Genomic DNA, 16,413 nt, shown 5'->3' with positions numbered 1-16,413 from the left:
TTTAAATGTTTTCACTACAAAAAATAATAGTACAATTGCCGGGCGCGGTGCCTCACGCTTGTAATCCCAGCACTTTGGGAGGCCAAGGCGGGCAGATCACGAGGTCAGGAGATCGAGACCATCCTAGCCAACACGGTGAAACCAGGTCGCTACTAAAAAATATAAAAAATTAGCCACTCGTGGTGGCGGGCACCTGTATTCCTGTATTCCCAGCTACTCGGGAGGCTGAGGCAGGAGAACGGCATGAACCCAGGAGACGGAGCTTGCAGTGAGCCGAGATTGCGCCACTGCACTCCAGTCTGGGTGACAGAGCGACAGAGCGAAGACTCAGCCTCAAAAAAAAAAAAAAAAAAAAAAAAGGTACAATCACCCCTGGGTATCTGTGGATAACAAAATCCAAGGGTGCTTAAGTCCCCGATATAAAATGGCACAGCATTTGCATATCACCTTCACACATCCTCCCGTATACTTTAAATCATCTCTCTAGATTACTTATAATACCTAATACAATGGAAATGCTATGTCAATGGTTGTTCTGCTGTATTGTTTGGGGTTTTGGGGGGTTTTTGGTTTTTGGGGTTTGTTGTTGCTGTTGTTGTTGTTGTTTTTGTGGCAGAGTCTCGCCCTGTCACCTAGGCTGGAGTGCAGTGGTGTGATCTCGGCTCACCACTGCGACCTCTGTCTCCCGGGTTCAAGCAATTCTCCTGCCTCCGCCTCCCGAGTAGCTGGGATTATAGGCACATGCCACCACGCCTGGCTAATTTTTGTATTTTTAGTAGAGATGGATTTTGCCATGTTGGCCAGGCTGATCTCAAACTCCTGACCTCAGGTGATCTGCCCAATTCGGCCTCCCAAAGTGCTGGGATTACAGGCGTGAGCCACCGGGCCCAGCCTGTGTTGTGTTTTACTTCTATATATTTTTTAACATTTTGATCTGTAGTTGCTTGGAACTGCAGACATGGAACCCACAGATACGGAATACTGACTGTCTTCAAGGTGATAGACATGTTCGTTACCGTGATATAATCATTCCACAATGTATTCATAGTCCAAAACATCACATGGTATCCCATAAATATATACAATTACTAGTTGTCAAACTAAAAGTAACAATGTAAATTTTAAAAATAAATTCAAATAAACAAAAAATAACATCAGTGGGTATTATATCAGAATATCAGAAAAGCAGGTGCTACGGGCCTGACGTGGGACGTGCTGGGCTTTGGGAGGTCACAGGGGTCTGGGAAGGGTACGTCACTGAGGGGCCCACAGCGCAGAGGATAGCAGGTCCTGGCAGAAGCCTTGGTGTGTGTTGGATGTGAAGCAGAGAAGAGACGCAATCTGGCTGAGCATTTCACCAGACTCAGTCTGACTGCTGTGTTGAAAGTGAAAAGGGACAAGCTAAGAGACTCTGGCAATGACCCAGGGAGGGCTGGGGTGGTGACACCTTCCCTCTCCTCTGGCCTCTGAGGTCCTTATCTGTCCTGCCACCAGCAGCTCATGGCCTTGCCTCCTCTACAGAGAAAATCACAGCTGCAAGACAGGCACACCGTCAAGTGCCCCCCACCATGCCCATCCCTCTGGCACCTGCAGGCTTCTGGGCCTCTCCGTGAGGTCCCAGCAGAGGCCACACTCCTTCTCCAGCTCACCCCTCCCCAACAGCTCAGGAGTTAACCACCCCACAGTCATGCTTCTCCCTGTTTCCTCTTCCCACTCACCTTCAGGCAGCATCAAATATGCCTGAGCCCCTTAGAAGGTTTCCCCAGCAACCCAGCATCCTCGCCCAATCAGGCTCTACTCTCTCCTCCCCTGCTCATCACAAAAGGACTTCTGGAAATGAAAGGGTGGCACACATTCACCATCTCCATCTCCGGTGCCTGCCCACTCCTGGGCTTCCACCTGCCACTACTCCTGCAGAACAAGATCAGACAAGATCTCCACGGACCTTCAGGTGCCAACCCTCATTGCCCCTTTGACGTCTTGAGCAGATGGACCTGTTAGCAACATCCAGCATCGCTAACCAGCCCTCCTGCTTGGGAAATTCCTCTTCTTTGGCTTCCCTAAGTTTTCTGGATTTCCGGGGCCCTCTGCCTTCCCAGCCTGTCTCCTTTCTGATAATGTTATATCCCAGTTTGCCCCACCCCTAGTGCAGGACTAAGCAAACTTCATCCCACACTCAGCTTCTCATCTTCAGCCCGGAAGCCTCTCTGAGTGCCCATGGGTTCCAACTGCCCTAATTCAACAAAAACTTACAGTGTGTCATCTGACAGGCACCTCACAGTCAGCATGTTAAGACTCTCCTGCCCCAGCCAAGGTGGCATCAGCCAGTATTCCATGTGCAGGGACCTGCCCACCGTGCACACAGCGGCACAAGCCAGGCCCCTGGAAGTCCCCCTAGTGCTCTTCTCTCCCCACTGCCATAGCATCACAGGGTCCTTCCAGATAGTATTCAGATCTATACACTTTTTTTTTTTTTTGAGATGGAGTCTTGCTCTGTCGCCCAGACTGGAGTGCAGTGGCACGATCTCGGCTCACTGCAAGTTCCACCTCCCGGGTTCACGCCATTCTCCTACCTCAGCCTCCTGAGTAGCTGGGACTGCAGGTGCCCGCCACCACGTGTGGCTAATTTTTTTGTATTTTTAGTAGAGACGGGGTTTCACCACGTTAGCCAGGATGGTCTCAATCTCCTGACCTCATGATCCCCCCCTCTGCCTCCCAAGTGCTGGATTACAGCATGACCCCCCCCCCCTCCCCCCTGCCCCACTCCCCACCCGCCTCTCCCTCCCCCAGTGCTGGATTACAGGCATGACCACACCTGGCTATTTTGTATTTTAGTAGACAGGTTTCACCTGTTGCAGGTGTCTCATCTACTCATGATCTCTACCTCGCCTCCCATGCTGATTCAGCTGAGCCACCACACCTGGCAGATCTATACACTTTCTTTGTTCTTAAAGCAGCAACCTCCATCCCTCATCCTTCAATCCTGACAGCTTTAAACCCAGAATTCACAAGGTGACAGTGACAGTGACTGGATTCCACCCCCTAGCTGCCCACTCAGGTCCTCAGCCAACTCCTCTGCAGGGTCTCACAAGCTCCTTCCTGGCTCAAGGCGTCCTCCACACATACAGTTCCCTCTGCCCAGAATGCACTTCCCAGCCTCTCCCCTCGCTAACCCTGGTGGCCCCGGCTGAAAAAGTTACTTCCCATGCGCAAATGCTCACAGCAGACTACTCAGGGTAGCCCCAAAGTGGAAATGTCCCAAAGGCCAACCATTCTCCAGTTGAGGAGTGGACAAGCAAAAGTGTCCATCCGGCCGATGGGGTATTCCTCAGCCACATGGGAATGAAGGACTGACACTTTGGGCCAACCTGCAAAGGGGACCACATGGTGTATGATCCCATTCCTACGAAACGTCCAGAATAGGCCTATTCCTACAGACCAAAGGAAGCCGACCATTTCCCAGGGGCGGGGGAAGGAGTGGAAGGTGAGTGTCTGCTAACGGATACGGGTTTCTTCTGAGAGTGATGGAAATGTTCGGAAATTAGATAGGAGTGACGGTTGCGTGACTTTATGAATATACTAAGAATCCCTGGTGTGTATACTTTAAAAGGGCGAAGTTTATGGTATGTGAATTATATCTCAATTTTTTCGAAAACTATATGGGGCCGGGTGCGGTGGCTCACGCCTGTAATCCCAGAACTTTGGGAGGCCGAGGAGGGCAGATCATTCGAGGTCATGAGTTCGAGACCAGCCTGATCAACACAGTGAAACCCCATCTCTACTAAAAATACAAAAAATGAGCTGGGCATGGTGGCACATGCCTGTAATCCCAGCTACTCGGGAGGCTGAGGCAGGAGAATCACTTGAATCTGGGAGGCAGAGGTTGTAGTGAGCCGAGATTGTGCCAGTGCACTCCAGCCTGGGGGCCAGAGACTCTGTCTCAAAAAGTAATAATAAAAATAAAAATAAACTATATGGGAAATAAAATGTTATTTTTTGAAGAAGTCTTCCCAGACCCTGGTTGGGGCTCAGAAAAAAACCCCAAAATGAAGGCCTCGGCAGCTCTTTCTGACCCTCTCCAGCCCTCCTGTCTCTGGCCCCTCATTTTCCCCAGAGGTTAACCAGAGAAACTACAATTCCTCTTCCCCACGGCGGTTCATGGAAACCAGAACTCCTTCTCCCCAAAGCCAGCCATAAACCCAAAATTATTACTCTAACTTTCCCCTGCCTTCCTGTGTAAAACCTGACCATAAAGAACTTATGCCAGGCCAGGTGCTGTGCCTCACACCTGTAATCCCAGCACTTTGGGAGGCCGAGGAGAGTGAATCGCCTGAGGTCAGGAGTTCAAGACCAGCCTGACCAACATGGTGAAACCCCGTCTCTATTTACTAAACGAAAAAATACCAAATTAGCTGGGTGTGGTGGCGCATGCCTGTAATCCCAGCTACTTGGGAGGCTGAGGCAGGAGAAACACTTGAATCCAGGAGGCAGAGATTGCAGAGAGCCGAGATCGTGCCACTATACTCCAGCCTGGGCAACAAGAGCAAAACTGCATCTCAAAAAACAAACAAACAAAAAGAAATTATCCAAACTACCTTGTTTGATTGTAGGTCACAAAGCCGCCATTCCAGAGAGGGCCTGCCTTGTACCAGAAGGAAAGAAGGCTGCACAGAGGGGCCAAGATGAATCCAGACAGACTCGCCTTGCTGGGCCTCCCCAGGCAGTCTATCGGTGTTCGATCAGACCCTATTCGTCCCATCCTATTTCCATGTGGCTGTCTGTACCTTGCTGAACCTAAGCATAAACTGGCCAATCTCTCGTGTCTCTGGGTCTTCATTCTGAAGGCTCCCATGTCATGTAAAACTATGACCAACACAGGTGTGTGCTGTGTCTCCTATGAATCTGTCTTTGGTCAGTTGGTTTTCAGTGAACCTTCAGAGGGGGAAAGGGAAGCTCTTCCTTGGACCCTACGCCCTCTGGAGCTATGTCGGCTCTATTCAGAGTCCTCTCTCTGTCATCACCCTACACTTCTCCGCCATAGCACTGATCGTATCACAATCAGACAAATGTTTGGGTAATTACATGCTTGTGTCTGTCTTCCATGCTAGAATGCTAGGTTTATCTTCCAAATGACAATGCTTAGCGTGGAGCTGATGCGCAGAAGCTCTCTGTGGTTGAGCGGCTGCCTCCTGAGGACAGGGACTGCATGACGCCGGCTCTCTGTGTAGCACCTACACTGCACTGTGCCCATGGGAGACGCTCAAAAAATATCTGCTGAATGAAGACATCAACAACTTTCTTTTTTGTGTGATACAAGGTCTCATTCTGTTGCTGCCCAGGCTGGAATGCAGTGGTGCAATCACGGCTCATCGCAGCCTCAACTTCCCTGGGCTCAAGTGATCCTCCTGCCTCAGCCTTCTGAGTAGCTGGGACCACTATGCTCAGCTAATTTTTGTATGTTTTGTAGAGATGAGGTTTCACCATGTAGCCCAGGCTGGTCTCAAACTTCTGAGCTCAAGCAATCTGCCTGCCTCAGCCTCCCAAAGTGTTGGGATTACAAGAGTGAGCCACAGCGCCCAGCAACAACTTTCAATGGCTATCTTTGTGGGTTTTTTTTGTTTTTTTTTTTTTGAGACAGAGTCTCACTCTGTCACCCAGGCTGGACTGCAGTGGCACAATCTTGGCTCATTGCAGCCTCCGCTTCCCAGGCTCAAACAATTCTCCTGCGTCAGCCTCCTGAGTAGCTGAGATTACACGCATGCACCACCATGCCCAGCTAATTTTTTTTATTTTTAGTAGAGACAGGGTTTTACCATGTTATTAGCCACGCTGGTCTCAAACTCCTGACCTCAAGTGATCTGCCTGCCTCAGCCTCCCAAAATGCTGGGATCAGAGGCGTGAGCCACCGCACTCGGCCTCAATGGCTATCTTTGAATGTGGAAAAATTGGTAACAAGATCTTTAAAAAACAAACAAAACAAAAGAAGGTGGAAAACATAAAATAGCCTCCTTGTCAGAACTTCATCTGCATTCACACTTTCCTTTGACTCCTCAAAAGAAAATCTAGAAAACCTGAAAACTTTTCCTCATACTTTTTTTTTCTTCCCAAATGCTTGGCAATCACAGAGAATTCAGAATGACGCGGCCAGAAAGTAGCCGGGCCTAGAAGGGAAAGTACTGCCTTGGATGCAAAGGATGTTTGTGTTTCTTCCTTCACTTTCTCTCCTTTCTGGTCCGTGTCCTTTAGTGCTCCAATCTCCCCCATTATCTAAAGTGCTTCTCATTCTGACAAACACACCTTTGCACTCTCCGTTCCAGATGGAGAAACAGAATAAACACACAGTCGCCACCCTGGTGCACCAAGTCCAGCTATGAATGTGACAACATTTGCCACCATTCTGATGTCAACACACTCCTGGCTGAACTGAACCGCCCCTCAGGCTTCCCGGCTCTGGGCCGAGGAAGCCCAAATGCTCTATTTTGTTCTCTTTCCACGATCATCTTCGTGCATTTCCCCAGTACCCTTGGCAGCTCTGCAGACAGTACACTAGGCATGCAACTCAGTCATCTAGCGAATATCTGATATCATGATGTACAGCACGGGTCAGAAGGCCTTTCCTGGAAGCAGACAGAGAGGAAATATCTTTGGGTTTGTGGGTCAGAGGGCCTCTGTTCTAACTACTCCATTCTGCCCCTGGGAAGCAAAAGCAGAAACGTGAACAACACGTAAGCATATATAGTATAGCTGGGGCCACCAAAACTTTATTTACAAAACTGGCGGGAAGGCTGCGTTTAACCCCTGGGCAGGCAGCAGTTTGTCGCCCTGGTTTTAGATGATTTCAGTGTTTCCGAGGACTAGCCTCCTATTTTAGCATAACAGGGGGCACCCTTTGAAACAACTCCACGACTTACTCTCGGCATGAATATTTTTTACATCCACTCCTTGTGCAGTTTATCCCCCTCCACAGGTGACATGAACTTGGTTCTCGAGGTGTCAGATTCTATTTTTTCACTTACCAGAGCTGCTTTTAATTTTGAACTTCACCGTTAGAAACTGACCTAGACCAATTTCCCCAGTTCCGTGAGGACGGCCTGGCTCTCCTGGCAAATGTTCATTCTCAGGGGATCAGAGGGGGATAGGGACCCTTCTGACCTCTTCCTTCCAACCTCACCACCAGGTGTGCCCTACAATGAGAGGAACTCTCACTCCAGATTCAGCCACACACACAAAACAGTCTATTCTGCTGGGTTGCAGAACTCTCTGTGTTCTCCAAGCACCCTGCCCGAAGGGTAGATTCCACACTGGACCATACTGGCAGCCACACTAGCCAATCTAGTTAAGCCAGATGACAGAGGGTTATGGCAGGGACGCAAGACCAAATAGAGCTGGCAACCTCAAGGGCTGCCCAGCAGGTGAGGGCTCCCTGACTTCTTGGTCAAAAGCCTGTGTCATCTTCCCAGTGAACCACATATCTTAGACACCACTAATTTCTTTTTGTTGAGACAGAGTCTCACTCTGTTGCCCAGGCTGGAGTGCAGTGGTGCAATCTCGGCTCACTGCAACCTCTGCCACCTGGGTTCAAGCGATTCTCCTGCCTCAGCTTCCCAAGTAGCTGGGACTACAGGCGCCAGCCAACACGCCTGGCTAATTTTTGTATTTTTAGTAGAGACAGGGTTTCACCATGTTGGCCAGGCTGGTCTTGAACACCTGACCTCAGGTGATCTGCCCACCTCGGCCTCCCAAAGTGTTGGGATTACAGAAATGAGCCACCGCGCCCAGCCTAATTTCTGAAATGCTTTATGCTAATGAACGAATCTTCTGATGTGGGTTGCTAATGTTACAGTGCTTAGGAGATATCTCTAGAGTGTAGGTGTCACATTAGGGTACTCAGAATACTCACTAGCAGCTCACAGGTTATGCTTAAAGGAAACTTACACACCCTGAACGCTTTATACTGAAGAATGTTTAACGTGACACACAGACAATGTAACATCGATTCTCGAGTTATTGATCCCCCAGAGTTTTTGCCCAAGAAACACATTATTCCATTCTATCACCTACATCTTCTAAAAAACTACTAGACAGCAGAAGCCTTAGATTTTCCTGTGTTTTTCCCCCAGTATTTTCCCTCTATCATGAAGGAAACCACGGGTTTTTCTCTCCTTCACTCCCCACACTCAACTGCCAAGGCCTGATCCTTTTACTTCTTAAATGTGCCTAACCCAAATGCATACATGATTTTCAATTACACACAAATCTCACGGCCTTTCATGGTGCAATCCTGTTTTTGGCACAAAACTGAAGGTGTTGCGTGGCCCTGTCTCCCTCTCCAGCCACATCTGCTGACCCCACCTAGAGAAGGGTTCATCAGCAAAGCCCTGTTCACATGTCCAGCGGGGTCACTCTTAGGGAGGGGCTGTCCTGTGCACTACCGGGTGTGGAGCGTCCCACTCAATGCCAGTAGCCCCCAACACTAGTGGTGCCAGCGAAATACGTCTCCAGACCTTGCCCAATGACCCTGGGGGCAAAATGGCTCCCCTTCCTTCGCACATCCTCTGTGCCCCACGCTCTTCCGGAGGGAGAGTCGCTGATCTACAGGATTCTATGCTGTGAAGGCTGCGTGACTCAGCTCTGGAGGAGATGGTCTCTTCCCATCCCATTGGCTGACCCTCTGCCTAAGATACCTCCCCCTCCATTCTCCCACCTTACTAACTAAGGCCCATTATGCTGATTAATAGCTCACAACTATTGTCGATGAAAAGAGTCAAACTCTGTAAAATATTAAGAGATTTATTCTGAGCCAAATATGAGTGACCATGGCCCATGACACAGCCCTCAGGAGGTCCTGAGAATGTGTGCCCAAGGAGGTCGAGGTACAGCTTGGTTTTACACATTTTAGGGAGGCATGAGACATTAATCAAACATATTTAGGAAATACATTGGTTTGGTTCAGAAAGGCAGGACAACTCAAAGAAGGGGGGTTGTGGGGTGGAGGGGCAGTTCCAAGCTACAGGTCAATTTAAAGATTTTCTGGCTGACAAGTGGTTGAGGCTTGTCTTAAGACCTGGGATCCGTAGAAAGGTAATGTTCAAGTTAAGATAAAAGACTGTGGAGACCAACGTTCCTTTGAAGTCTTACAGTGGCTGCCCTTAGAAACAATAAAATGACAAATTTTTCCTCTTCAGATCTTTAAAAGGTGCTAGACTTTTAGTTAATCTCTTCAGGATTGGGAGGGCCTGGAAGAAAAAGATCTAGCTATGCTAATAGAATTTTTTTTTTTTTTTTTTGAGATGGAGTCTCCCTCTGTTGCCCAGGCTGGAGTGCAATGGTGTGATCTCAGCTCACTGCAACCTCTGCCTTCTGGGTTCAAGCAATTCTCCTTCCTCAGCCACCCAAGTAGCTGGGATTACAGGTGTGAGCCACCATGCCCAGCTAATTTTTGTATTTTTAGTAGAGACGGGGTTTCACCATGTTGGCCAGGATGGTCTCCAATGCCTGACCTCAAGTGATCCACCTGTCTTGGCCTCCCAAAGTGCTGTGATTACAGGCATGAGCCACCACACCCGGCAGAGATTCTTTACAGACGCAGATTTTCCTCCCACAAAAGATGGCTCTGCAGGGCCATTTCAAGATATGGCACAGAAGCATGTTTTGGGGTTAAATATTTTGATTTTTTTTCTTGTCTCATAATGTTATGACAGAGTCAGATTGGAAAGTAAGTCACGATATATAGTGCCAAATAAAACCCGTCTGATGGGTATTTATGGTTTGTAGGGCATGACTTCCCAGACCCCTTAGACAGGAATTTGGGCGAGATTAAAAACAATCAGAGCTTAGTCCTCACTATGTTCCAGACACTGCTTTAAAAACGCTGAAAGTGTATTAACTCATTTAATTCCTTTCACAACCCATATTGGCATCCTCATTGTGAATAAGAACACTGAGCCACAAAGCAAACTTGGTCTGGACCTTGCCATTTTTCAGCAGGGAATGGGCTTGGAAGGCACCAGAAGGCTTTCCCTGACCTCTGATCTGGCATCAGTCCCCACCTATATGTCCCCAAAAGATCCTGTGCTTTCCAGGCCAATACATTCATGAGGATTCAGCACCATTACTTATATATGGGGTGTTGATTTACAATGACCAACTTGTGCAAGAATAGAACCACTTCTTTTTTTCTTTAAATTCAGTCTTACCTAATTCTGACCTCCTATTCTGCCAGGCTGACGGGAACTCCAGATTTATGCATTTGGGGAACTCCCTCCCCAAGGGTCCAGGGTCAGTTGAGGGTGGTCTCCGGGGTCTTCGGCAGAGATTTTGGAGGAGAACGTCCAGTCCTCACTGCTCACTGCTGATTAGCTCACAGAGACTGTCAGTCACCAAGGGAACCTCCCTCCCCGCCCGTCCAGGACACCAGCAGCATTTCCTCAAGGAGCCTAAGCTTTCACAAGGCGGAAGATGTCTTCAAGCAACTTCTGCTTTTTTCTTTTTCTTCCCCCAGCAATCCTTCCTGAGGTGAAGGACAACAAACGCCTGGTCTGAATAAACATCAAAGCATGAATAGCAGCCTTTATTCTGCTTCTGCACAGCCAGGAAAAGAAAGAACAAAGTGACTAAATGGCCCTCCACTCCAGTTTAGCTGAAGTCAACCTTCTGCATAAACCCTGCCTGCCTCCTTCCCCTTCGTAGCCCCAACACCTAGCAAGACAGGCAATTTCAAAAGTGCACCATCGACGGAATGATGGGGGAGTGAATCTCAGGAGAGCAGCTAACACAGTTATTTTTTCTATTAACTCACCTCCGAGTTGGGACAAAAGTAACATGACCTTGTGGGTGAGTGTGAGTTCGGGCCCTTGGAAGACGTCGGTTTACAGCTCAAGTTAGGAGCAAAATATTAAATAACAGGTAATTTTTTTTTTTGCCTGAAGCTTTTAACTCTGTGCCCGTTCAGGTTCTTTGGTCACTCAACATTGTTTATGTTTTTCTTTTCTTTTTTTGAAACGGACTCTCGCTCTGTCTCCCAGGCTGTTGTGCAGTGGCGCCATCTTGGCTCATGCAACCTCCGCCTCGTGGGTTCAAGCGATTCTTGAGCCTCCGCCTCCCAAGAAGCTGGGATTACAGGTCTGTGCCACCACAGCTGGCTAATTTTTTTATTTTTAGTAGAGACGGGGTTTCACCATGTTTTTTGGGGTTTTTTTTAATTTTTTTTTAGTGGTAATTACTTCTTAAGCACAAAATGTTTTCCTCACCACATGTACAAGCCAGATTTGGCCTCTCTCTCTGACTCAATTCCTAGCACTGGCCCCAAACTCTCTACAGTCCAGTGACCCTGGCTGCCTTTCTGCTTCTCACACAGCTCAGGGCCTATGTTCTCGCTATTATTCCTTCCTGGGACCATCCCTCCAGATCTCACTGATGGCCTCTTTTCGGTCTTAGCTTCAATGCCACCTCCTGAGACAGCCTCCTGGACCACATTCTCTAAAGCATCTCAGCCATCATCATGCCTCTCAATCACTTTATCTAGTTTTGTCAGAGGCGTTTGAACCAGAGTAACTCAATCTTGAATAAGGGCTGGGTAAAATGAGGTTAAGACCTACTGGGCTGCATTCACAGATGGTTAAGGCATTCTAAGTCACAGAATGAGATAGGAGGTTGACACAAGATACAAGGTGATAAAGACCTTGCTTAAAAAACAGGATGCAGTAAAGAAGCCAGCCAAGACCAACCAAAACCAAGATGGCAACGAGAGCGACCTCTGGCTGTCCTCACTGCTACACTCCCATCGGCGCCATGACAGTTTACAAATGCATGGCAATGCCAGGAAGTTACCCTATATGGTCTGGAAAGGGGAGGCGTGAATAATCCACTCCTTGTTTAGCATATCATCAAGAAATAACCATAAAAATGGGCAACCAAGGCCAGGCGAAGTTGCTCATGCCTGTAATCCTAGCACTTTGGGAGGCCAAGACCAATGGATCACCTGAGGTCAGGAGTTCGAGACTAGCCTGGCCAACATGGTGAAACCCTGTCTCTATTAAAAATACAAAAATCAGCTGGGTGTGGTAGCAGGCGCCTGTAATCCCAGCTACTCCGGAGGCTAAGGCAGGAGAATCACTGGAACCCGGGGGAGGAGGTTGCAGTGAGCCGAGACCCCGCCATTGCACTCCAGCCTGGGTGAAAGAGTGAAGCTCTTCTCAAAAAAAAAAAAAAAAAAGGCAACCAGCAGCCCTTGGGGCTGCTCTGTCTATGGAGTAGCCATTCTTTTATTTTTTTACTTTCTTAATAAACTTGCTTTCACTTTAAGGACTCGCCCTGAATTCTTTCTTGTGCAAGATCCAAGAACCCTCTCTACGGTTCTGGATCAGGACCTCTTTCCGGTAACAGTTTTGTTTAATTTTTTAGAGTTTTGATCTGCCACCCAGGCTGGAGTTCAGCAGTGCAATGTCAGTTCACTGCAGCCTCAACTTCCTGGGCTCAAGCGATCCTCCTGCCTCAGCCTCCTGAGTAGCTGGGACCACAGGCATGCACTCACCACATCAGCTAGTTTTTAAATTATTTTTTGTAGAGATGAGGGTTTTGCCATGTTGCCCATGCTGGTCTTTAACTCCGGGGCTCAAGCAATCCTCCCATCTCAGCCTCCCAAAGTGCTGGGATTACATGCTTGAGCCCCCATGCCTGCCCGCCCTAGGTTTTTTTTTTTTTTTAGATGGAGTCTGGCTCTGTCACCCAGGCTGGAGTGCAGTGGAGTGATCCCGGATCAGTTGGCTCACTGCAACCACTGCCTCCCAGGTTCAAGCGATTCTCCTGCCTCAGCCTCCTAGTTTTGCTTTCTTAATAGCACCAATCCCTATGTGAAATCACTTCCTTCATTCCTCTCCCGTACTGGGATGCTGGTCCATCCAGCAGAGCCAGGAACACAAAGGGCTCCTCACTGCTAAACCCAAGCGGAGCATCACTGACCTACTTAATAGAAACATGCACCATGAAACCTGAGTGTAAATTTTCCAGCAAATTTCAGAAAACTGATGGATCCTCTCTTGGTCATTTCTGCTTATGATCTTTAGGAGACATTAGCGGAAAGGGACATGAAAGTGTTGGTGGAGTCTCGATTGCTCATTTTAATGATGAGGAGGCCGGGCACAGTGGCTCATACCTGTAAACCCAGCACTGTGGGAGGCCGAGGCAGGCGGATCACCTGAGGTCAGGAGTTCGAGACCAACCTGGCCAACGTGGTGAAACCCCATCTCTATTAAAAATACAAAAATCAGCTGGGCGTGGTGGTGCGCACCTGTAATCCCAATTACTTGGGAGGCTGAGGCAGGAGAATGCTTGAATCCGGGAGGCGGAGGTTGCAATGAGCCCAGATCGCGCCACTGCACTCCAGCCTGGGCGCCAGGAGACTCCATTTCAAAAAACTAAATTGATGAGGAAACAGGCCCACAGAGGGGAAATAAATCGGGAAATTTCATGAAGCAAGTCCGTTTTTCTACACACACACACACACACACACACACACACACACACACACACACGGCTTCTGTTAAGCTGCAGGCTCTAATCCTGGCACTTCCCAGGCTTCGCCTCAAGGAATATGTTTATCCGGCTAATACAGGCCAAGCGCCCGCTGTGCAGGCGGGAGGCGGCGGGATTAACGCGGCAGCCCCTCTCCGGGCCCCCGCTGGGCTGGCGTTCCAGCCACCAGAACACAGACCAACGAGCAAACAAGACAAAGGCAGAAAAAGATGAGTGTGAAGGAGCTAACCAGCCAGGAAGACGAGAACAGAGAGGACGGAGGGGAGGTGGGGAAGGGACTTCGGGGACAGGACCCCGGACGCCGGCACACAGCCGAGACCCGATCCGCGAGGGCAGGGCTGGCACCGCGGTCCCCGGCCTGGAAACGCGCCTCCGCCGGGAGCTCCGCGAACCCCGCTGCGCATTCCTGCGGATCCTGCTCCCATCCTGCTTCCGCAGCGAGGCCTTCCCGGGCCCCTCCGCGAGCGACTCCGGGCCTGTTCACCTGCTCAGTCCCCTCCGGAGAGCGCGAGGCCAACGCGCCGGCCGCACGGAGACCCGGGGACACGCGCGCCACGCAGGAGGCACCGACCCCCGCGCGCCCGGCAGGCGGCACCGGCCCATCCGTTTGTGCGCGCGGCTCGGGACGGCCCCGGCGCGGCTGGAGGGAGCCTGGCTGAGCGCCCCGCGTCCCCGGGTCCCGCGTCCCCGCCCCCCGGACCCCGGACCCCGGCCCCGGCTTCGCAGGCCCCGGCGCCCAGCACCTACCGAACGCGCTGGGCCGTGACCGCGTTGCCGGTGTGCGGCCGCAGCACCGCCAGGAACAGGAGCCGCATGCCGCCGCCGCAGCCCAGGCAGTCGACCGGCCCCGCTGCCGCCGACCAGGCCCCGGGGCCGGCGCAGACGCGGACGGCGGGGGAGCCGGGGTGGCTGGGTCTGTCCCGTCCGCCCCTCCCCGAGGCCGCGCCCGCCCCTCCCCGAGGCCGCGCCCGAGCTCGCAGGTTCCGGCGCCAGGCGGGGAGGGGGACCGGATCCGGGGGCCTTGGGCGGCGCGAGCTCTGGGTGCGGGGTGGCGCGGGTGTGCCCCGTGGGGTCCATCACCAGGGTAGCCGCGGTCCGCTCCCACCTGGACCAGGATGAGCGGTGACCACAGTCCCTTCCACGGGGACCAGGACCAGCGGTGCCCACAGTCCGTCCCACGGGGACCAGAACCAGCGGTGACCACAGTCCTTCCCAAGAGGACCAGGACCAGCAGTGACCACGGTCCCTTCCACAGGGAACAGGACCAGCGGTGACCACGGTACCTCCCACGGGCACCAGGACCAGCGGTGACCACAGTCCCTCCCAAGGGGACCAGGACCAGCGGGGACCACAGTCCCTTCCCACAGTGACCAGGACCAGGGGTGGCCTTGGTCCTTTCCCACAGGGCACAGGCGCAGGGGTGGCCATGGTCCGCTCCCGTGGAAACCAGCGATGGCTTCCATGGGCTTCATTGGGAAGTAGGGACTTCAGGGAGCACCGAGATGGCCGCGGGTCTGTGCCCACCGGGACCAGCGGAGACCTCGGGTTCTGTCCCACAGGGTGCTGCAGAGAGGGGCACTCAGCCTGATTTTCCATGACAACCTGAGTGGTGCCTTGGTCCCCATGAAGCCCAGGATTCCTTTCTAGTCCCATTCCAGGGGACGTGGCATGATCAGTCCCAAATTCCTTCCCAGGCCTGACTACCCTAAAACTAACCCGAGGAGGGGAACATGGGGACTGTGTGAGCAGACAGTAGAAACCCATTTCAGGGCCGCACCTGTCGGGTGAGAAAGATGTTGGAGAGGGGAACCTGGGGTTCATCAGGGTACATGGGCTGCACCTGGTCTGGATCTCCAAACTAGAATACCCTGAGTGAGAGAAATAGGGAACTGAAGGAGGCCTCTGGCAAAATGCCATCTGTGGATTTAAACAAGCACCCCCCAAAACAGCTGTTAAGTGTTTACAAAGATGCATGCATATTTACAGATGTGGAACATTCTAGTGGGTGCCCAATATTTTCATTTACCTTCAAACTTGATTTCCTGTCATCCCCCAAATACCTTCCAGCCTCAAAAAGGGAAAGTGGGAATGAAGAAAGCCATGACATGTGATAACCACCATCAGTGGCAGGTCTCCAGCCTCACTATGCAGCTTGGTGACCCCCAGGCTTATCAAGACGTAAAAGTCCATCCTGGAGGGCACATTCAGCTCCGCAGGCCTTCTCCCAGTTAGATCCACCACTCTGTCTCTCAGTGTGGCATGCAGTAGGGAAGGGTTTTATATCATTGTAGAACAATCAAAATCCTGTCCTCCTCTCACTCTCAAAAAAGAACCCAGGATTTTGCTCTTCTTCCTGGTATTTCAGCTTCCCAGGCACCGGGCAGGCAGGCCACATCCTTTTTTAAGGACAAAAGCAATCCGAAAATATTATCATTCTGCTAAAGAACTTAATACTTTCCAACAGAATTACACAGGGAAACAGGAAAGGGGACAAGTTGCACAGAGCTGCCACAACCCCCTTCTAACAAAATTTTAGAAAAAGAGTTTTGACCCTGGGCGCAGCGGCTGACTCCTATAATTCCAGCACTTTGGGAGGCTGAGGTGGGTGGATCACTTGAGGCCAGGAGTTCAAGACCACTCTGGCCAACATGGGAAAACCCCGTCTCTACCAAAAATAGAAAAATAGATGGGCGTGGTGGTACACGCCGGTAGTCCTAGGTACTTGGGAGGCTGAGGCATGAGAATCATTTGAACCCAGGAGGTGGAGGTTGCAGTGAGCCGCGATCATGCCACTGCACTCCAGCCTAGGCAATAAAGAAGCAAGACTCAGTGTTAGATAAATAAATAAGTTTTGAGTGGACTCCTGATATATTTGCTACA

At 50.7% G+C, this 16,413-nt stretch overlaps 1 protein-coding gene across 4 annotated transcripts in view; it reads right to left on the bottom strand.

Moving 5' to 3' along the window:
- Nucleotides 1-14,511, bottom strand: part of GLT1D1 (glycosyltransferase 1 domain containing 1) — a 137,103-nt gene extending 122,592 nt beyond the window's left edge. For 3 of the 4 annotated variants that reach the window (XR_004032093.1, XM_030821677.1, XM_004089495.3), the window contains exon 1: nt 14,281-14,511. Coding sequence is in view for 2 of the 4 variants with exons in the window: in XM_030821677.1 (XP_030677537.1) it covers nt 14,281-14,348 (68 nt within the window). In the remaining 2 variants the exon portion in view is untranslated. The remainder of the gene's footprint in view (nt 1-14,280) is intronic. The other variant, XM_030821676.1, reaches the window with a different exon arrangement.
- Between the last annotated feature and the right edge of the window lie 1,902 nt (nt 14,512-16,413).

Source organism: Nomascus leucogenys, chromosome 10, assembly GCF_006542625.1.
Source record: "Nomascus leucogenys isolate Asia chromosome 10, Asia_NLE_v1, whole genome shotgun sequence".
Classification (NCBI taxonomy): domain Eukaryota; kingdom Metazoa; phylum Chordata; class Mammalia; order Primates; family Hylobatidae; genus Nomascus; species Nomascus leucogenys.
The sequence above is the reverse complement of the archived record's forward strand: the minus strand, read 5'-3'. Positions and strand labels throughout refer to the sequence as shown.